The 22,518-nt window shown below is 50.8% G+C and overlaps 2 protein-coding genes across 2 annotated transcripts; one reads left to right on the top strand and one right to left on the bottom strand.

Moving 5' to 3' along the window:
- Nucleotides 1-858: 858 nt before the first annotated feature.
- nrps1 (nonribosomal peptide synthase Pes1) lies at nucleotides 859-20,148 on the top strand. Its single transcript, XM_073764658.1, has 8 exons — nucleotides 859-1,416; nucleotides 1,483-1,888; nucleotides 1,987-2,283; nucleotides 2,335-6,993; nucleotides 7,042-14,976; nucleotides 15,027-15,675; nucleotides 15,730-17,345; nucleotides 17,399-20,148. Exons 1-8 carry the CDS (start codon nucleotides 1,268-1,270, stop codon nucleotides 20,045-20,047), a joined length of 18,360 nt encoding a protein of 6,119 aa, XP_073617037.1. The 5' UTR covers nucleotides 859-1,267; the 3' UTR covers nucleotides 20,048-20,148.
- On the bottom strand, nucleotides 20,148-22,390 carry BDV17DRAFT_50357 (MFS transporter). The gene is made up of 5 exons (XM_073764657.1): nucleotides 21,811-22,390; nucleotides 21,718-21,739; nucleotides 21,570-21,661; nucleotides 21,167-21,498; nucleotides 20,148-21,100 (listed from the first exon to the last, which is right to left on the bottom strand). Exons 1-5 carry the CDS (start codon nucleotides 22,163-22,165, stop codon nucleotides 20,249-20,251), a joined length of 1,653 nt encoding a protein of 550 aa, XP_073617036.1. The 5' UTR covers nucleotides 22,166-22,390; the 3' UTR covers nucleotides 20,148-20,248.
- Between the last annotated feature and the right edge of the window lie 128 nt (nucleotides 22,391-22,518).

Here is a 22,518-nt window from a genome sequence, read left to right as displayed (position 1 = left end):
GTTTTCCTTCCCTGTGGAGTGATGGAGGGTTCGTGCGCTTTCCCAGTCAGGAACGAGAGAATAATTCGCGGGTGGACATGGTCCCGACTTCCGTTGCGATATGGACGTGATCCCTGACCTGACCCATCTTCACCTCTTCAGCCGTTGGCTCTCAGTCCCACTTGCCAGCTTGTTGCCTCCTTCCTACCTCAGACACCGAGTTCGTTGAGCTTGGTTCATTTGCCTGCTAGCAACCAAGTGCTTTCCGGACTCTGTACCGTTCACAACCTGACTAGGGTCATCTCAGCCTCCCTATGGGTGCCCCGGAATGGTGCATCTTGCCTGGTACCCTGTACGCCCTTGGGATCATTCCCTCCGAATCCTCGATGGCGAAAGGTGGAACAATACTGGGCCGGGATGTTGTTCTCGTGCAGCTCAGCCCTGGCCATTCTCGACCCGGACCGGCGTTCTCTCTTTTCGACGCCACTCTGCTACCCGCCTTTGCTCCACCATGTGGTCTGTTGACTTTAGGGGCTGAAGCCATTTGCAATCAAGCCAGGTATTTGCAGACATCGAAGGCTAGCGAGCCATCTGGGCCTGTCTCCACCTGTCTCGGGCATAAGCAAGGGAATACCGAATAGTCTTGGTAAGTCGATGACTTGACGGCCAAAGCCCGCTGTGCTTCTCAGGGCGATGCCACACCATTGGTCCCTTCGATGCCCAAATTGCCTGAATACGTTGTTTGCGAAAAATACGTGGGTTTTCCATGGGTTGCATTGCTTGCATCCTCAGGCTATTTTTGTCCCCCGGGAGCAGATGCCGCAGCATCCATATGAAACTCCTTTTAAAGGCAGAATGGCGTACCTCACTGAACGGTAAGCGGATTCCTCGTCTCCTCCCTTTCTCAAATCACTGTACATTGAATAATAATTTTTAATTGACTTGAAAATGGCCCAGCATGCGCAGTGCTGTTTACCTAGCTTTGGTACCACATTCGACTGCCCTAAACGACCCGTCTCGATCAAAACTAGAATAACGCCTTCGCAAAGTGCCAAGTTCCTCTCCGCATTCAAGCACGGTTCACTCGACCCGTTGCTGAAGACAGCATGGGGCTTACTGCTATACCGATATACTGGTTCGGAGGATGTTTGCTTTGGATATCAACATCAGGGTGCTGGAGGGTCTTCGGACCCTCATTCGTCGGACACCGAAAGGCTGTCGACGTGCAAGCTCGCCATCAACGAGAGCGATACAATCAGATCCCTCTTGAAGAGATTCGAAGGGGGAAATGGTTTCGACGATGACACTGGCCTGGGTGGGGCCAACCATAATGATTATTCGCTGTTCAATACCGTGGTCATGGTACGAGTCTGCGGTGATCGTGCAAAGAGAGGAAACTCTGTACGACCTCTGCTGCCCACCATCCTTTCGGAAGAGGTCAGTTATATGTTGTAATAAATGACTCCAATGTTTCCGACTGACCTTTGTCCAGTGTCGCGCCAGACTCCATGTCAAGGTATTGCAGGAAGATGTTTGCATCTTTCTAGAATGGTGGAATACCGAAATCTCTGCGACGCAGATGGAGAGCGTCGCTCGTTACTTTGAGCATTTGGTAGACCGAATCTTTTCCAGCGAGGACATTTCTGCTATAGACGCAGGTTGTTTGCTGGAGCACGATTGGTCCCGGATTTGCAAGTTCAATTCGGTAATGCCTGAAGCCCATGACCGCTGTATCCATGATATTATACACGAGCATGCCCGCATTCATCCACAGCGTGAAGCTGTGTGCGCTTGGGATGGGAGCTTTACGTACGAAAAGCTCGATCGGCTCGCTTCCGAGCTTGCTTTTCAGCTACAAGCTCATGGTGTTAGCTCCGAAGCACGCGTTGCCCTCTGTTTCAATAAATCGGTGAGTCTTCATGCTTTAGCAAGACCTTGCGTCTTTCATCACCTCAATGATTTTTCGGCTTAAATCTTCTGTGATATTGAAGCTAACGGAGCTCACAGAAATGGAACGTTGTGGCCATGCTCGGTGTATTGAAGGCCGGAGGGGCATTTGTCCCTCTCGACCCAACTCATCCGACCTCTCGTTTGCGATCCTTGGTTCAATCCGTGGATGTCAAAGTTATGCTTTGCTCTAGAAACAGAGCAGAGATTCTGAATGAGGTCATAGAGTATGTGATACCGCTGGATGAGCAAACATTTGAAGAGAGCTCCCCGTCGAGGATAATTGCGCAACAAGAATTGAGCAGTACCAGTGCAGCTTACTTGATCTTTACTTCCGGGTCAACAGGACAACCGAAGGTGAGTGCGGTTTTTGTATCGAGTCTGGAGACGAGCATTAATTTTCTTTAGGGCACGTTATTAGAGCACAAAGCCTTTGTCTCTGCCGCTATGGCCTACGGTCCGCCAACGGATATGAATTCTGAGTGCCGCATATTACAATTTGCGGCCCACACATTCGATGCGAGCCTTTTTGAGTCCATAGCTCCGCTGCTTCATGGAGGCTGTGTTTGTATACCAAGCGACGGGGAGCGCTTGAACGACATAATTCAAGCAATCAACAGGATGAGAATCAATATCGTCTGTTTGACACCATCTTTTGTCAGGTTTATCGATCCGTCGAGCATCCCTGGCGTTAAGACGATGATCCTCATGGGCGAAGCAATGTCCCGAGCAGACTTGGAAACGTGGTCTCATATCAAGCTTGTGAACGGATACGGGCCCACAGAAAGTGCTGTTTGCGCTACCGTCAATACTCAAATTCACTTGGCTTCCGATTTCAGAGATATTGGGTTGCCGACTGGAGTGCATTTCTGGGTGGTGAACCCCAATGACCACAACCAGCTTGTACCTGTCGGAAGTCCGGGAGAACTGCTCCTCGAAGGTCCAACACTGGCTCGGTGCTACATCAACAACCAGGAAAAGACAGACGAGGTCTTTATCTACAACCCAGTATGGGCAAGAGATAATCCTAGCGGTGGCGGTCGCAGATTCTACAAGACTGGGGACTTGGTAAGGTACAGCTCCGAGGCTGGTTCGCTAATATTCATAGGGCGAAAAGACACGCAGATCAAACTGCATGGACAGAGGATTGAGTTAGGTGAGATCGAGAACAACATCAGCACACTTCCCACGGTCAAACATTGCCTGGCGTTTCTCAACAAATCAGGATCTGCGCAGGGGAAGATAGTGGCCGTGGTATCTTTGCAGGGCGAATTATCAAACGCCGTGCCACTCAAGCTCTTACGACACTCCGAGGGAAACTCAGCCATCACAGAGCTTCGCCAACAGCTAATGAAGCGTATCCCCCCTTACATGGTTCCTGCGGTATGGCTTTGTGTTGAAGCCTTGCCATTACTTCCTTCCGGGAAACTGAACAGGAAAGAGATTGTCAGCTGGGCCATCAGCCAAATAGACGACCTACCGAGTCAGACACTCGAGCCCGACCGTGAGCCTACTTACGACACCCAAACAGAGGTGAGAGTGGAGGATCGGTTAGCTTCCATATGGAGTCGGGTCCTCGCTACTCCCCGGCACAAAATCAGCTATGAAGAGAGCTTTCTGGCCTTGGGTGGTGACTCTATAGCTGCAATCACCTGTATGGGATATTGCAAGAAACAGGGTCTGGGCGTTACAGTGCAAGATGTCCTACAAAGTGAGTCACTTCGCGACTTGGCCACGCGCGTGAAAGGAATCAATCGGCCTGTGGAATACCACGAAGCGGTTGACGAACCATTCGGTCTTTCTCCCATCCAAAAACTCCATTTCATGACTCGGAGTGAGGGCCACGGCTACTTCAACCAAAGTATTCGTACGCGGCTGAACCAACGAATCAGGGGACATGACTTACGCAATGCAATCGAGGTTATCGTCAAGCGACACTCTATGCTTCGCGCTAGGCTAGTCAGCAGCCCGCATAAAGAGAACCTCCAACAGCGCATCACTAATGAGGTGGATTCGTCATACCGGTTACGGGTTCACGATGTCGAACAACCGACTGAGGCAGAAGAAGCCATCTCAGACAGCCAGTTATGCATTGACGCGTTCAAGGGGCCAATTCTATCTGTGGATCTCTTCGACGCAAAGGAGGGTTGCTTCTTGTCCATGGTTGCTCATCATTTGGTTGTTGACATTGTTTCATGGAGGATCATTTTAGAGGATCTCGAAGAAATTTTGCTTCGCCCTGACGAGAGTGCCTCTCACACTAACTCCCTTCCATTCTCATCATGGTGCCGCCTACAGGATGAGCAGGCGCACCATGTGAACGGCGAATTGGCGGATGTGCCGGCACCCAATCTCGCTTATTGGGGGTTAGGTAACCAAGTCGTCACTTATGGAGATGTCACCTGCGAAACATTTGAGCTCGGCCTAGACGACTCTCATGCTATTCTGATGGGTTGCCATCAAAGCCTGGGAACCGAACCGATTGATATTCTTCTCGCTTCACTTTTACACGCATTCGGTCAAACCTTCCGTGACCGGCAGTTACCAGCGGTCTTTAATGAAGGACATGGGAGAGAAGTCTGGGATCCATCTATTGATATCTCCCGCACAGTCGGCTGGTTTACCACTGTATTCCCGGTCGCCTTACCTGGCCAATTTCCGGATGACCCGGTTGAGACAGTCGTGCTCGTCAAAGACCTCCGCAGGCGCGTCTCTGACAATGGCAGACAGAATTTTGCAAGTCTCATGTCTGCATCGACGCACAAACATCCTTGCCCAATGGAAATTACTTTCAATTATGTTGGTCAGCATCGTGATCTTCAAAGGCAGGATGGCTTGTTCCAGCTTATGGACCAGATGGCTGGTGAGACTGGTCAGGGAGGAGGTGCATCTGACTTTGGAAGGGACACTCCTCGATTTGGACTGTTCGAGATCTCAGCACTTGCTGTCAATGGTAGACTCCGCTTCATATTTTCTTTCAGCAAGTACATGAGGCACCAAGAAGCTATTCGGTCATGGATCACCGCTTGTGGTGACGTCCTCAGATCACTTGGCAAGACCCTGCAATCCCTTCCCACAAGACCGACATTGAGTGACTTCTCGATGCTGTCATTGACGTACCCGACACTCAAAGCCATGCTATCGAAGAAACTGCCTAGCATTGGAGTGGAGTCTCCAGACCTTATAGAGGACATTTATCCCTGCTCTCGTATGCAGCAGGGCATCTTACTCGCTCAGTCTCGGGACAGCTCTCTATACGCGGTTCATGACACCTACGAAGTTAGGTCATCAAACGGAAACCCTGATGCTGACAAGTTTGTGGAAGCGTGGCGTATGGTAGTATCTCGCCATGCCATGCTCCGGACGCTGTTTGTGGAAAATCTGACCAGCGATGAATTATTCGGCCAAGTGGTGTTGAAGCGTTGCGAGCCATCCATAAGCCGCTTGAGTTGTGCGGATGATAATGAAGCTGTATCAACCTTTGACAGTCAACATCCTGCCATCTACAACGAATCTCGTCCACGTCATCGTCTGTCGGTCTGCGAGGCAGCAAATGGCAAGCTATTCTTCAGATTAGAGATGAGTCACGCAGCTATGGATGGGGTATCAATTGCGGTCATCCTAAGAGACCTTCAGATTGCGTATGATGGGAAGCTTAGCCGCCATAGGCCTTTGTTCAAGAACTACATGCGATACTTGCACAACGCCCCGCAAGACGCCAGCATCGGGTACTGGCGAACGTACCTGGCAGGACTCAAGCCTTGCCTCTTCCCTACACTCACCGACGGCAAAATCATCTCTCGGAAGAAACTCGGAATTGTGAGACGGAATTTGGGTTCACTCGGTGAGTTACAGTCTGTCTGCGAGGAGAAACGTTTGACTTTATCAACTGCCTTCACTGCTGCCTGGGGACTTACACTTCGCCTTTTCTGCAACTCGGACGATATCTGCTTCAGCTATATGACATCCCTGAGAGATTCGTCCGTTGACGACATTGAGTCAATGGTTGGTCCTGTCATCAATCTTCTGGCTTGCCGCATGAAAGTTACCAAGGGTAATACTCTCAAGGACGTCTTGCAGAGGGTCCAGAACGATTTCATGGAGCAGCTGCCTCACAATAGCCTATCATTCATCGATATTCAACACGAGCTCAAGCTTTCCGACTCAGCATTGTTCAACACCGGTATCTCCTTCCAGAAGACGGCAAACACGGAGATGCAGTCTGCTACGGGCATACAATTCTCTCGGATCTCGACCATTCAGGATCCCGCTGAGTATCCGGTGTTTGTTAACGTTGTGGCTTCAGAAAGGGCCGCGGACATCGAGATGAATTACTGGACGAACATTTTGTCTGATGAACAGGCGGAGAACGTCTCCAGTATATTCCTCATGTGCCTGGAAAACATTACACGTCACCTCGGAGAACAAGTCGACCGGTTGGAGACATTGAGTGACTGGAATAAGCAGCGTATTCGAAAATGGAACAGACAGCCAATTGAGGAAGCTGACGTTCTTGTTTACGACATCATTCGGGAGAAGGCAGCCTCCCATCCTAATGCACCCGCCATTGTGGCCTGGGATGAAACCCTCAGTTACGCCGACCTTGAGCGCTTTTCATCGTGCCTAGCTGCCTACCTTATGCAGCTTGGAATAGGCACAGGAACTCTCGTACCCATTCACTTCAACAAATCTGCTTGGCAGATCGTTGTTGTATTGGCTGTCTTCAAGGCTGGGGCTATCTGTGTTCCTAGAGATGAAACGCGATCAGCGGACAATCTGGACAAATGGCTCGTTGACAACGGGGCACACATGGCGTTAACATTTCCGTCTGGAGTTGAATTGCTTGAGGGGAAATTCCCCGTCGTGCTGGCCATTGAGAGATCTCTCTTCGAGCTCCTACCTGATCCTAGCGCAACCAGTGCCTGTCAGGTGCAATCCTCCTACGACGATGCCTATGTCGTCTTCGGCTCCAATGACAACAATGAAACCTTAGAAGTCAATCTGGACCAACACGCAATTGTAGCCCGAGCAGCTGCATTTGCAACGGCAACTCACATGGACTCCACTGTAAAGATACTCCAGGCTGCACCCTACACATCTGATTTCTTCCTCCAGGAATTGGTTGGCGCCCTCATGCATGGAGGCTGCGTTTGCATTCCCAGAACTGATACATTGAGCCAATTGTCGAAGTCAATCAACGAAATGAACGCAAACTTCATCGGTCTTACTCCCACAGTAGCTTCTTTCCTTCGGCCATCAGAGGTTCCAGGTCTCCAAAAACTGGCTCTATTCGGAGAAACATCAACAAAAGAGGCTCACAGGATTTGGTCAGAGAAGGTTCACGTTTACTCCTTCTTTGGAGCGACTGAGTGCTCGTCTACTTGTATCCAGGGCTCAAACCCAGAGAGCCCGAACGCATTACCGGAAAGTTGGATGACGTTAGGCTGCTGCCCTTGGCTTGTCGATACCCAGAACTCTGCTCGCCTGGTGCCCGTGGGGTGTGTCGGTGAGCTGGCTATTGAAGGCTCTGGTGTGTTTCGAGGCTATCTATGCGATGGGCAAGGAACCGAAGGTAGATTTATTGAACATGACAGCGGTGTTGTGGAGTCAAACAAAAGAACGCACTCGGTTTTCCCAAGAGCCCGTCGGCAAATGTTCAAAACAGGGTACCTGGCCCGCTACAACTCCGACGGGACTCTGGTCTACCTTGGGAAAAGGGATGATAAAAGAAGACAGAAACAACAGATGGCTGCCCTGGAGGCAGAGAAAGCCTTTGATCTCATCCACTTAGATGGATACCGATGTATTGTCGAGGTGGTTGACCTGGAGGCTGATGAGTATCCGCAGACTTGTGTTGCTGTCTTCGTTCTCTCCACAAAAGACCAAGAGGCAACAATTGACGAACAAACAGCGACAATTTCTTCTCAAACCAGCAACTCCCGCCAACTCATCGTTAAATTACAGACGCATTTAGCAGCTTCATTGCCTGCGGACCAAGTTCCAAACCTGTACTTCCCGGTGTCAGGGCTACCACTGACCCTGCTGGGTGCGATAGACCGTCCGCTACTGAGAAGTGCAGTTCGAGGCCTCCCAAAGAACTCCTTAATTGAGTACGACCTGAAGGCGTTTGGAGAGTACTGGCGTGGTCTATTGGCAAAGCCGCCGCTTGCGGGGCCGCTCCTCTTGCAGCCACTATCTTCGCAACAGCCACCGGCGCCAAGGATTATTGACAGTGGTATCAGGATACCATGGGGTGGTGCCATGCAAAAGATCAAGGCAAGAGATATACTGCTTTGTGCCTGGGCATTGGCAATCTACAATTACACCCAATGTGACGATATCATCCTAGGCGAGCTGTTGACGGATACCCAGGAGGAAGACTCTACACCACGGGCAACAATGCTTCCCCGGCGGGTTCAGATCGAAACATCAAGCAGCATTGCTTGCCTCCTCGAACATACCACCTCGTCTTTGGCCAGAGCTAAGGCTTTTGAAAAGACCTCGCTAGCATCAATCAAGAATCTGAGCGCTGGTGCTACTCTGGCTTCAGATTTTGAGACCGTGGTTTCTGTCTCATCGATGGACGCAAATCAGCAGCGCCTGTACCTGGAAGATGTGGAGACAGAAACAAACGTGGATACCCAGCTCTTCATGTATCCGCTTACAATCTTCTGTGCTCTAGAGGAGACTGGGGTGCATATAGCGGCTCGTTACGATGAAAAAGCCCTGTACCGCTCGCAAATTGAGCATCTCTTGTCCCTCTTTGGAGAGAGTCTGGACCATTTCAGAACCAGGATTGATCCGAACGAGGCTGTCACTAATCTCGCGAAGAGGGGCCAGAGTCTTCATGTCTTCAATGATACTGTTGACTACTGGAAGGAATATCTGAATGACATCGAGCCATGTCTGTTTCCGGCTTTGAGCCCAGATAAAGAACAAAGTAGACTTGGCACGCAAAGTTTGAGGCTCCCCAATGCATCTAAGATACTGAGTGCATGCAAGGCCGTATCCATTACTCCGAACCTATTCCTCCAGACAATCTGGGCTTTAGTTCTTCGATGCTATACAGGACTTGAGGAGGTTACCTTCGGTTACCACGGTTCCGCCAATAAGGCCTCTGCTGGAATTCTACCCTGTCGGCTCAACTTGAACGATAATCTCAAACTCCGAGATGTCCTACTGAAGAGGAAAGAAGATATGGAACGAATGCGAAATCATCAATTGTCCCTCTCCGAGATCTACCGCGCCATTGGGTCTGAGAGCTTCCCGATCTTCAACACTGCTTTCAGATATAGAAAGTCCTCACCAGGAGTAGCCGAGTTCTGCAACGCGGTCCTTAACCCAGCTGATGACGAGCTGAACCCATACCTCATAATTGTCAATGCCAGTCTATCCGGCCCTTCTGTGGAAATCAATTTCAAATATCAGCCCACGAGCCTCTCGGACAGTGATATGGGCAATATTATTGACTGCTTTGAGTGTACTCTCAACTCGGCCCTCACGCTTCTGGACCCAAGCCGTTGGATCAGAGATCTGGAGTTCTTTGGCCCACGTTCTCGCCAGAGTGTGGCCGCATGGAATGCAACTCTTCCTGGAAAGCCAGATCGATGCGCTCACTCGATTATCCAAGAACAGGTGCTTGTGCAGCCTTCAGCGCCGGCAATATGCTCATGGGATGAGAACTTCACATATGCACAGCTCAACTACTTGTCGACTAGACTTGCTTATCACCTCATCGACCAAGGGGTTGGGCCAGAGGTCTTTGTTGGTTTATGTTTCGAGAAATCGGCTTGGGCTGTTATCGCACAAGTTGCCGTTCTCAAGGCTGGTGGAGCCTTTGCTTCCTTGGACCCCAGCCACCCCGAAAGCCGCTTGGGAGGACTAGTAGAGGACATTGCTGCCCCCATCGTGTTATCCTCGACTCAATACCTCGACAAGGCCTCGCGAATATGCAAGCTTGCGCTTCCTGTAGGTCAAAACGCGATTGACAAGCTTCCAAGTCCATCAGCTACCCAGAGAGCACCAAATGTGAATATTGAGAATGCAGCCTACGCTATTTTTACGTCAGGTACAACAGGAAAGCCAAAGATCACTGTTCTCGAACATGCTGCACTGGCCGTAGCGTCCAAATCCTTTGCCAGTACTCTGGGAATTGGTCCCGATACTCGCGCGCTCCAGTTCTCAAGCTACACTTTCGACGTCAGCATTTTTGAGACAATCATCGTTCTCATGACAGGTGGTTGCGTATGCATTCCCAGTGACGAAGAGCGCTTGAATAATCTGTCAGGAGCAATCAGAAGGATGGAAGCAAATCTTATGAGTTGCACCCCGTCCGTCACCAGCACATTGAACCCGAGCGATGTTCCGACCTTGGCAACAGTCATCAATGGAGGTGAAAAAATGACAGAGAACCAAATCGCTCGCTGGGCACACAGGCGCTTATTCAACGCATATGGACCTTCCGAAGCCACGATAATTGCCACCGCAAGCCTGAAAACCGATGGGACTGGCGTACGACTCGATGACGATAGCAACTCTATTGGATCTGCTGTCTGCGGAAGAGCCTGGATTGTTGATCCTAAAAGCCACCACCGACTCCTTCCTGTTGGCGCGGTGGGAGAGCTAGTGCTGGAAGGATATAATATTGCCCGCGGATATCTCAACAACAAGAAGAAAACGGAAGAAGTGTTCATCAGACAACCTCAATGGTGCCGAACAGCAGGGCTTCGGGATGTAACCAAAAGCACTGGGCGAATGTATCGAACTGGCGATTTGGTCCGTTACAAATCTGACGGAAACATCTGCTTCATCTCTCGCATGGACACTCAAGTCAAACTCAACGGCCAGCGCATCGAGCTGGAAGAGATCGAGCAGCAATGCACGCTAGTATCACCAAAAAATACTCAAGTTGCGGTAGAGATCGTTGTGCCGGAGACCAAAGCTGTTGCAAAAGGGTTGGCTGCTTTCTTTACTCTCGAAGGACCAGAAGAACCAAGAGCAGCTCAGGAAGTGTCTTCAAGTGCACTACTTACTCCCTCGGACGACATCAAAGGAACGATTAGAAAACTCCATGGCTCCTTGACTCAAAACCTACCGCAGATTATGGTCCCTCGATTCTACTTCCCAGTTCGATATCTACCGCTAGGCACAACTGGCAAGCTTGACCGCAAGAGGCTGCGAGCTATGGTCCAGTGCCTCTCTAGAGAGCAGCTGAGGCCCTACATGACTTCGACTTCGACTTCGACTTTGAATTTGAATTTGAGTCGGACGCTAGAGCAAGCTGCGGAGTCAGCCCTTCGCGACTTATGGGCAGAAGTCCTTGACGTTGAGCCAGGTTTTATCAGCACTGGGGACAGTTTCTTCGGGCTAGGTGGTGATTCTTTCTCCGCCATGAAGCTTGTGGGAGCTGCAAGATCTCGCGACATCTCTTTGACAGTCGCCAAGATATACGAGCATCCTGTCCTCAGCGACATGGCCAAGTGCTGCGGCGATGCTCCGAAGGCCGTGGAAAGACCAGACCTTGAGCAGTTCAGTCTTGTTCCTGGCTCGGCACTACTGCAAGACATTCTGGAAGAGGTCACTGAACAGTGTGGTGTCAGCGAGGAGTCCATATCCGATATCTACCCCTGCAGTGCTCTACAGGAAGGGTTGCTCACCCTCTCCATCAAGAACCGTGGGGCCTACGTTGCCCGGGCCATATATCGACTCGCCGAAAATGTTGACCTCGAGAAATTTAAGGCTTCCTGGCAGCAGGTCGCTGATGAGTTTGATATACTCCGGACACGGATCGTTCACACCGAAGCTGCTGGGTTCCTCCAAGTTGTCCTAAAAAGAGAGCGTATTTCCTGGACCCTTGAGACGACGCTTGACAATATCACGGATGAAACGGTGGAGGGCAGCGGAGCACTGTTGACAAAATACACAATTGTTCAACTCGGGCCTTCAGTACGCTACTTTCTCTGGACGGTCAATCACTCTCTCTATGACGGTTGGAACATTGGACCCATGTTGAAGAGAGCTGAAGACATCTACTCCAATTCTTCCACCGAAAACTCCACGGTTCCTTACAAGTTTTTCATCAACCATCTACTACAACGCAATATGCAGGAATCAGACGAGTTCTGGAAATCATATCTCGACGGTCTATCTTGCGAACCCTTCCCTCCCCATCCCCAGAAGAGCAAGGACCCGAATTCTCCGAGAGCCGGAAGTATCCAACGAAGCAGCATTGACATTTCAAGAGCGCCTGGTGCAGCTGATATCACGGTTCCCGAGCTGATACGTGCTGCATGGGCCGTTGTGCTTTCTGTTCACACTGGATCTGGCGATGTCTGCTTCGGTGAGACGCTCATGGGCCGCAATATTGATATGCCCGGCATCACGGATGTTGCAGGACCGGTGCTAACAACGGTACCCATGCGCATACGGGTGGACAACAAACTTTCGTTGATTCAGTATCTCCGCGACGTACGCCAATTGACAACTTCAATGATACCTCATCAACATTCTGGCCTTCAAAGGATACAGAAACTCAGCGGCGACGCAGCGCTTGCCTGCAACTTCCAGAATCTGCTTGTAATACAGTCGGAGCCTGGCCAGCCCAACAAAGACATCTGGAGCTTAGAAAATGAACAGACCCGGAGTGATTTCTTCACGCACCCACTCGTCGTTGAATGTCAAATATCTGGTTCCAGGCTAGATATTAGAGCCCATCACGATGTACTGGCACTCGACACTTGGCAAGCTGAAAGGCTAATTGGGCAATTCACCTTTGTCCTTGAACAGATCCTCAATGTTCCTCGAGACAGTACTATGATGGTTGGCGGCATTGATGTCACTAGTCTTCGGGATAAGAAAGATATCGCCCGCTGGAACCAGCGCCAGGTTACGAGCGTCGAGAAATGTGCTCATGAAATTATCAGGGAGAATGCCCTGAGACAGCCGGACGCGCCTGCTGTTTGTTCTTGGGATGGTGAGCTCAATTACGGGGAGATGTTTGAGCTTGCTTCCTCTTTCGCGACTTATCTGGTATCCTGCGGAGTTGGCCCAGATAAATTTGTGCCTGTCTGCCTGGAAAAGTCTTTATGGGCAATGGTCGCTATCATTAGTGTCCTGCTTGCAGGAGGTGCTTTTGTTCCACTCGACCCCTCTCACCCGACTTCGAGACACAACGAGATCCTGGAAGAGATAGGAGCAGACATTATTCTCTGTTCCCCGCAACTTCGCAGTCGCTATATGGGTGCTGTCAGCACAATCATCCCAATCAGCAAGGATGCCATCACAGCCTACAGCGCAGTCGGAATAAGCAGGAGTCTGCCTGCCAGCACTACCCCATCAAACATGGCGTATGCTATATTTACGTCTGGGAGTACGGGCCGACCTAAGGGCATAATTATAGACCACCGTGCAGTGTGCAGCAGCATCATGGGATTTGCGCCTGTCGTGCATCTGAACAAAGACTCTAGAGTCTTTCAATTCGCCTCTCTGACATTTGATGCTGCTATATTGGAGATCCTGGGTGCATTGATGCTGGGTGGTTGCATCTGTGTTCCGAGTGAAGATGAGCGCTTGAACGATATACCCGGCGGTATGCAACGAATGGGCGTTACTTGGACATTCTTGACGCCGTCTGTTGCCAATATCCTTGAGCCATCGTCCGTACCTTCCTTGGAGACTCTTACTTGCGGTGGGGAGGCCTTATCTCGCGACGTAGTTGCCAAATGGGGACGTCGGGTGAGGTTCCTCGGAGGATATGGTCCCACTGAAACCGTCGTGTTCGCGCTTGTCAACAGCGACTTCGTCAACCATGGCTTTTCCTGCATCGGTTATGGATTGCCAAACACGCTGACCTGGGTCGTTGATCCCGACGATCATGGCCGACTTACACCTTTGGGTGCAGTAGGCGAACTTGCTTTGGAAGGCCCGGTTCTCGCGAGGGAATATCTCAAAAACCCCACAAAGACAGTGGATGCCTTTGTCGAACAGCCCGCCTGGACGAAGGATTTCCCAATCTCCTCTGCTTTGCCCAGGAGGATTTACAAGACTGGTGACCTTGTCAGGTACAACTCTGATGGATCGATAGAATACCTCGGCCGCAAGGATCACCAGGTGAAGCTAAACGGGCAACGCATGGAGCTCGGAGAAATCGAACACCGATTGCTTGAAAGCCAAAATATTCGCAGCGCGGTCGTCATACTTCCGAAGAGTGGACCACTCCAAAACAAATTGGTCGCCGTTGTTTGCTTGAAATCGATTACTTTCGATACAAGCATGATCACAACGGGTGCTTGTGAACTTGTGAGTCAGAAAGATATGCTGAGAGTCGGGCATCGAGAATCCAGTGCAGTCAAGAATAGCATTGAGAGCCAGCTACCGGTATACATGGTCCCCCAAGTTTGGGCAGTGGTCAAGAACATTCCAATGCTCGTCTCTGGAAAACTGGACAGGAAGAGGGTTACCAGTTGGCTTGAGCAACTTGAGAACTCCCTGTATGATCAAATCATGCAAGATTACGACAACGCATCGCCGGAATTCGCTGAGGGGGAGGAAGAGGAGGTCAAGGAAGAAGAAGATGCGGTCCCTGCAATTCTTCGGGATATCGTTGCTCAAGTTCTCAACCTCCCTGTGCACAAGGTCGACGCAAGTCGATCGTTTATCTACCTCGGCGGGGACAGCATATCAGGCATGGCAGTGGTATCAAAGGCTCGAAAGCGAGGATTAAATCTGCCCCTCAACCACATTCTCCAAAGCAAATCCCTTGACGAACTTGCTGCTTTGAGTAGTGAGGTGAAGCCTCGTCAAACGAAGAACGAAGCGGAGTCGAACAGCCCATTCCGCCTATCGCCTATTCAGGAGTTATTTTTCCGCTTATCGCCTACTATGCCAAAGAGCACTGGACGATTCAACCAGAGCATGACTGTTCGCCTTTCCAGGAGCTTGAATTCGGGCGTTTTGGAGGACGCTGTTCGGGCCGTTGTGAGAAAACACCCTATGTTTAGGGCACGCTTCAGCAAGGCCCGAGACGGAACATGGCAGCAGAGGATCACAAACGTGCGTATCTTCGATTTCTCTTTTAACAGAAGACTAACTTCCTTAACCAGGAAATTGATTTATCTTATAAGTTCTGCGCACAGTCCGTCAAGAGCTCGTCTGACATGCTACGGAAGATCGCAAATACTCAGTCTTCTTTGGACATCCAGAAGGGACCTATGGTTGCTGCAGACCTCTTTGAGGTAGGAGGACAACAGGTTCTCTTCTTGACGGCGAGTCATCTATGCGTCGATGTCGTTTCCTGGCGCATCATCCTCCAGGACCTCGAAGATTTCGTCGACGCTGGGACAGTATCGTCTGATGTACCCTTGCCATTCCGGTCCTGGTGCAACCTGCAAGTGGAGAACAGCAGAAGCTTGAAAAAGGCTATTGACGTCCGAACCGAGTTACCAGACCTTGGGTACTGGGGTATGAGCCGAATGCCGAACAACTATGGGGACGTCAAGATGGAGTCTTTCACTCTGGACAAACAATCCACCGCTTTCGTCTCCCGGAAATGCCACGAAACTCTCAGGACCGAGACAATTGAAATCCTACTTGCTGCTGTTATTCAATCATTCAGTCGTGTCTTTACCGACAGAAGTGTGCCTACAATCTACAACGAGGGTCATGGGCGTGAGCCTTGGGATTCTTTTGATCCCTCGGCGACGGTTGGCTGGTTCACTACTTTAAGCCCTCTGCATGTCCGAGGAGGCTCAGGTATGTCCGCTATTGGGCTGCGCAAACTATTGATTGACGCTTACCACTGGATAGATCTTCTTGATACAATGAGACGTGTGAAAGACACAAGATGCCGAGTCAGCGGGCCCAGCCGCGCCCTTTTCGCTCATAATGTTCTTCATTATGACCGCAATGGCAAGTCCGACAAGTTCCCTGTACCGCTCGAACTCCTCTTCAACTACCTCGGTCAACTTCAGCAGCTCGAGCGCGACGGGTCAATATTTCAACATTACGGTGACGTGTTCAGTGCCGAAACAATGGACGCCGCAGGGGACATGGGTCCAGGAACACCAAGGTTCGCCCTCTTTGAGATAACCGCGGTCATAGTCAAGGAGGAACTGCATGTTTCATTTACCTACAACCGCAATATGAGACATCAGGCTCGGATTCAGGCTTGGATGGCTGAGTGCAAGCGCGTCCTCGAGGTGGAACTTCTCAGTATCAAGGACGCTGCACCTGAGCCTACGTTGAGCGACTATCCATTGCTGCCAGCCACATATGACGAACTGGAAGATCTCAACAGGAATGTGCTTCCGAAACTGGGAATCGCACATCGGGACCAGGTGGAAGACATTTACCCCTGCTCTCCAATTCAGGATGGCATTCTCTTCAGCCAGCTTCGGGATCCACACGAATACATCTTCAACGTCGTTTTTGAAGTCTGCCGCCCTGGAAAAGAGAGTATCAACCTGGCGAGGCTCAAGGACGCGTGGTCGATGGTCGTCGCTCGTCACCCAGCCCTAAGGACAGTCTTCTTCGATAGCTGCTGCAAAGGAGGATCTTTCGATCAAGTAGTAGTCAAGAACGGCATCGAAGCAACGATCGAAATCGAGTGCGACGATTTGGATGCTTTCAGCAAACTTGATACCCTGAGTCTTCAGAGGAATAACGAGTCCCAAAACCTTTGCCACCAGCTTGTTTTCTGCAAGACATCTTCTGGGCGGGTGCTGGTGAAATTCGAAATGAATCATCTTATCGTCGACGGTGGATCGTTCTCTATTCTACTCAAGGACCTTGCGTTAGCCTACAACAATCAACTTCAGCCAGGGTCAGGTCCGCTATTCAGTGACTACATTCAGTACATCCGAGACGAGTCTGCAGGTGAAGCTTTGGAATACTGGAAGCAGCACCTTTCTGGAGTCCGTGGATGCATTTTACCAGTCGCCGAAGGTGGAAGCGGTGCTCGTCAGCTTGGTACTCACATTGTGCCATTTGATCGTTATAATGAGCTTCAACATTTCTGTGAGAGAAACTCGATCACGATTGCAAACCTGATTCTTGCAGCATGGGCTATATTCCTACGCAGCCAGACAAATTCAGATGATGTCTGCTTTGGATATCCATCCACTGGTCGAGACTTGCCTGTCTCTGGTATCCAGGATATGGTAGGAATACTCATCAACACGCTGTGCTGCAGGGTCAAGTTCCGCGCCGACCAGACCTTGCTGGATGTCTCCAAACTTGTGCAAGATGAACACATCAAGAGTCTCGCCCATCAACGCTCGTCACTTGCAGAGATTCAGCATGCTCTCGGTAGACAGGGTAAACCGCTTTTCAACACCTGCGTCTCTATCCAAAATCACGCGGCCGAGAAGGTTGAGATTGCGGGGATCCTGTATAAATTCCAGAAGGCGCACGACCCTTGCGAAGTAAGTCGATCAAGTCAAGCACACTTGCTGTGAACTAACATTTGAACCTATAGTACCCCCTTACAGCCAATGTTGAGACTGCACGAGGCCATGAAGGAATATTATTGAGATACTGGGCTGGTGCTGTCTCAGAGGCAGAAGCATCTGATTTTGCACTCTCCGTTGCCCGGGTCTTGACTTATTTCGTGGAAGACCCGCTCACGCTAGTCCAAGACCTAAAGGGTGGTGCCAAAGAGAGCGTTGCGACCACGGGGCAGATAATAGATCGGAGCTCGCTTGAAAAGCTTGTCGACGAGCGGATTAAGGTCATTCTTCACCAGATGCTCGCAGACAACAAACTCGCGGGGACTCTGATCAAGAACCGCGACGCTGATCTCTCGAACGGCGTCTCCCATATCACGAAAGAGGTCAAAGACACTTTCCAAGAGTTTATTGTGACAAGGAAGAAATCATCGAAAGTTTCTCCCCAAATGCCCCTAACCGAACGTGAAGACCCGGGCGATATTGCAAAGCAACTTTGGAGACATTGGAGCACAACGTTAGGGCTGCCGCTCCATCCTATAAAGTATCGCGACAGTTTCTTCAAGCTAGGTGGTGACAGCATCACTGCAATGCAGATGGTCCGCTCGGCACGAGACGAAGGAATGAAGTTGAGCGTGGCTAATGTGTTCCAAAACCCCGTGTTCGAAGAATTGTTAGCGGTGGTCAAAGACGGGACAAAGCCTATGGCATCAACCATGACGGTACAACATGAGAAGGTTGAGACGCTGATCGAAGAGAAGCCCATGCTACCGAGGAGCGAATCTTCCCAAGAGATCTCTATCTTGAGGCCAGTACCGGTTGGGCTCGATGACACCTCTCTACGAGCGGCGATCTGCCCTAAGGTTGGCGTGTTCAAAGGAGGCATAGTCGATGTCCTCCCTGTGACAGACTTCCAAGCTCTTTCGCTTACAGCGACCATGTTTGAGTCGAGGTGGATGTTGAATTACTTCTACCTTGAGGGCAAGGGCACCTTAGATATCAGACGGCTGAGGGAGAGTTTCCTGCGCGTCGTGGACGCTTTCGACATCCTGCGGACTGTCTTTGTGTGCTTCCATGGGCAATTCTTCCAAGTGGTTCTGCGCAAGATTCGACCTGATATCTTTGTCCACGAAACTGATAAGAGTCTTGACGAGTACACCAAGTCGTTGCAACAAAGAGACAGGAACCAGCCGCCAGCACAAGGACAGCAATACGTGCAGTTTTACGTTGTGAGAAAGGTCAATAGCGACGAACACCGAATACTTATTCGAATGTCGCACGCACAGTTTGATGGGGTCTGCCAGCCCAAGATCATGACTGCCATCAAGATGGCCTACGAAGGAAGCCCTGTCTCACCCTCGTCCTCCCTCAACTACATGCGACTTCTACCTGGCACTATCACACCTGAGCATTACCAGCACTGGACTAATCTACTCAAGGGTTCGAGAATGACGCAGGTTGTTCATCGAGAAAAGCCGAATACTTTCCAGCATGTGGGTGGTTTTGCAGAGCAGAAGAAGGTTATCGAAATTCCTACAACTGCGACGGAGAACGTGACAATCGCCACTGTCATGCAATCCGCATGGGCAATCACACTCGCAAAGCTGTGCGCCCAGGATGATGTAGTCTTCGGTCTCACTGTCAGCGGAAGAAATGCAGTTCCTGGTGTCGAGAACATAGTCGGGCCATGTCTCAATAACATCCCCATTAGGGTTAGGTTCAGAGACCGCTGGACTGCATTGGACCTCTTCCGCTTCCTCCAGGACCAACAAGTGTCGAACATGACCTATGAGTCCTTAGGATTCAGAGAGATCGTCCGGCGCTGCACAGACTGGCCGGAGTCGACATTCTTCACCACATCCGTTTTGCATCAGAATGTCGACTACGAAGGACAGATGCAGCTTGACAACAACACTTACAGGATGGGTGGCGTGGGTGTAATCGACAACTTCACCGACCTTATGCTCTTCTCCAAACCTGTTGCTGGTCAGCCCACCCAGATCACCGTTAGCGTAGGGTACTCGCTCAAGGGCCCTATGCATCCCAACTTCGTCTCCACCGTCCTCGACATGGCCTGCGACACGGCACAAAGTCTAGTCGCAAACCCCAACGTTGCACTTCCTTCTCCATCCACTCTACGCTCTCTTCCCCCGCAGCTCGTCGAAGATATCCCTGCAACCTCAGACAGCAACAGCCTGCTCCTCTCATCCCTGAACAATCGCAGCTTGTCCGAGATCCTCGCACATTCTGACCTCATCACCCGCATATGGCAACAAGTCCTCCCGCCCAGACCAAGCACCGGCAAACCGCAAGCCTCATTCCAACTCGATTCATCTTTCTTCCGGCTTGGCGGCGATGTCATGAATATGGCACAGGTCGTTTGGCTCCTAGAGCAAGAAACCGGCTTACATATCCGCATCGAGGAGCTCCTCGAACACTCGACGTTCCTCGGCCAGATGGCTGTGCTGGCTCTATACATGACCAAGCGAGACGCGGAGGCTGATGACTCTTCTGAGGCAGCACCCGCTTATGATTCTGTGGATGTCTCCAGGTCTGGCTCTGTACCTGGCCAGGAAGTACTGCCGCTTACACCTACTAAAAGCGAGTGGAGTGCCATTGACAGGGCTAGGGTTCTGGCGAAGAAGATCACCAAGTTAGGTGGTTTGTCCACACGGGTCTAGTATTGCATGGTTACACTCTCGTTGAATCGTTTCTTCTATCATAGATTGTTTTGTCTCTTACTGACTATAATATTGTTATCATTATGTACATGCGAGGTAATGTATCTAAATAATCTGGGTATTAATGCAAATTTGATGCACTCGAGCAATGTGATCCTCGTCTTATAAGTCTTGAGGCCAACAAAACAGAGAAAAAAATCTCTAATACGTCACCGACCCCATAGACCACTTCCCCCTCGCCCTAATCCTCCTCCCAAAAATGTAAAATAAATACGGAATCGGAATCAACGCAACCGCAAAGAACCCAAGCACACTCGACGCCCACGGCACCCCCAAGTTCCGAAACATAGCCGTCGCAAAGAGCGGGAAACAGCCCGCAAAAGCACTCCTCAGAAACGTATTCGCGGCGACCGCACTCGCGGAGACAGACTGAAACGTATCGATGAGGTAATTCAGTGCCGCCTGAAAGATCGTGAAGAAGCCTAGGCCCATGCATGCGCCGCCGACCATGGACGGGAACCAGTGGATGTCGACCTGCGACGTCCAGCCGAATATGAAAAGACCCGAGGCGAAGAATACGGAGCCCAGCATCATTGGTGGGAGGCGGGCTTCAGGGACGGGTCGGTTACCGTTTGCTTTGAATCGGCTGATGTAGAATTTTTGGTTTGCGAGGTTTATCTCTGCGCCGCCTAGTATACCAACCAGATATGCAAGAAACGGTAAAGCGCCAACAACCTGGTTCCAGCCGCGCAGTTCCTGGAAGACGACTGGGAAGGAAGCGAGTGATAGATATAGGATACCGTAGACGAAAGAAGCGTAGAGCGCGACGAGGAAGCAGATGGGCGTTGTGAGGAGGGCGAATGGGCGAATGAGGTATTTGTTTCCGAGCTCTTTGAGAGTTACGTCCCATTCTTCGTGGCGGGCGTGCAGGGCCCAGTTTCCAGTTTGGAAGCGGAGACGGCGCGCTTTGTAGAGGAGTAATGTTGGCGGGTAGGATTCGTCTATGAAGAGGACATCGAGGGTTAGAAAGGTCATTATCATTATCCCGGTTACCTACACCAGTTCGCGAGTGCATTAGCTTGTTGTGTTGACCTGAAGGGGACGAGTTAGGGCACGAACGTATTGAGTCCACCGCCAACCAAGGTAGCTCTGGGTAATTGCGCCACCGACGATAGGTCCTAACACGGGTCCGCCAACAACGGCCATGGCGTAGCCGACTATAGCGGCGCCGCGCTCCTCGGGCGTCCATATATCGCTGAGGACGCCGCCGGTGTTGGTAACAGGGGCGGCGCCGAAGAAGCCCGTGAAAAACCGGGTGATCATTAGGGTTTGAACATCTTTGGCTGTTGCGCTGCCGAAGGAGAAGATACCCGCGATGAAGTATGGGCCTAGGACGGCTGGCTTGCGGCCATATACTTCTGATAATGGAGCCCAGACGAGTGGGCCTAGGCCTAGGTGCGTAATATTAGTATACGGAGTAGTTGGGCGGATGGACGAGGCCGGGGGTGCTGTGTTGGCATACCGAATCCAAAGAGCAGTAATGATGTCCCTAATGTACTGACTTCCTCGCCTATCCCGAACTCAAAACTGACCTGGCCTGTGCCCGTCGAATAACTATCTTGTTATTAGCGATGCGCCGATACAGGATGGCAGGTTCATAATAACCATACATAGCACTGGCCCAAGTTGCGCCTATCAGAACCGAAAGTTAGCTCCAGTCGCTTCAACAGAGTATACTAGAAACATGACAGCGATCTACGCACCCATTGTCGTTAGCCCATACAAAACCGTTGTGATCGCCTTCTTGCGGAAGCTCCAATTGAGCGGCCGGTAGGGATCGTCGGGCCCATCGAAGTCGACGATCACATCGTCTTTCGTTTTAGTATGCGACAGCGGATGCGTGAAGCGGGCCGTCTGCCCAGGCTCTCTACTTCGGATTTTCGAGACGACAGATTGTGTTCGCTGTTCGAGCGCTGAAAAGCCCGATGCTGCGGTGGTTTGCTTCTCTAATGCGCTGGGGTCGGCATCGTGTTCGTGTTCGGAGGAGGAATCGACGCCGGCGTCGGTGGAACGGGTACCGCTAGTAGAAGCACGAGATGCGAGATCTTCCCTGGTCATTTCGGCGAGGATGTATCCTTTTAAGTGCTTTCAAGATAATTGGTTTCGCAAAAAGTGACGACAGGAAAAGTACACCAAGATCGGTAAAAGTTGGGGTACAAAAACTGGTTTAGACGTCACTTCAGACTCCGACATTCGGGCGAACCACCGGTTAATAAACCTTTGGCCAACAGGAACATAGCTAAGAAAGGCTCGTAGCGCAAGGATCCAGGCTCAACCGACGTAACCAAGCTCAGAGATTGAAGCCGTCTTAACCGATCGAGTGCTAGGTAGACCACGCTTGTCTGTCGGACCTCCGATAAGACTGCTCACTGGATTCGCTGAAGATTTAGTAGTGGAGACTAGGGACGATC

Source organism: Aspergillus undulatus (genome assembly GCF_047715775.1).
Source record: "Aspergillus undulatus strain CBS 261.88 unplaced genomic scaffold BDV17scaffold_16, whole genome shotgun sequence".
Lineage (NCBI taxonomy): Eukaryota > Fungi > Ascomycota > Eurotiomycetes > Eurotiales > Aspergillaceae > Aspergillus > Aspergillus undulatus.
The sequence above is the reverse complement of the archived record's forward strand: the minus strand, read 5'-3'. Positions and strand labels throughout refer to the sequence as shown.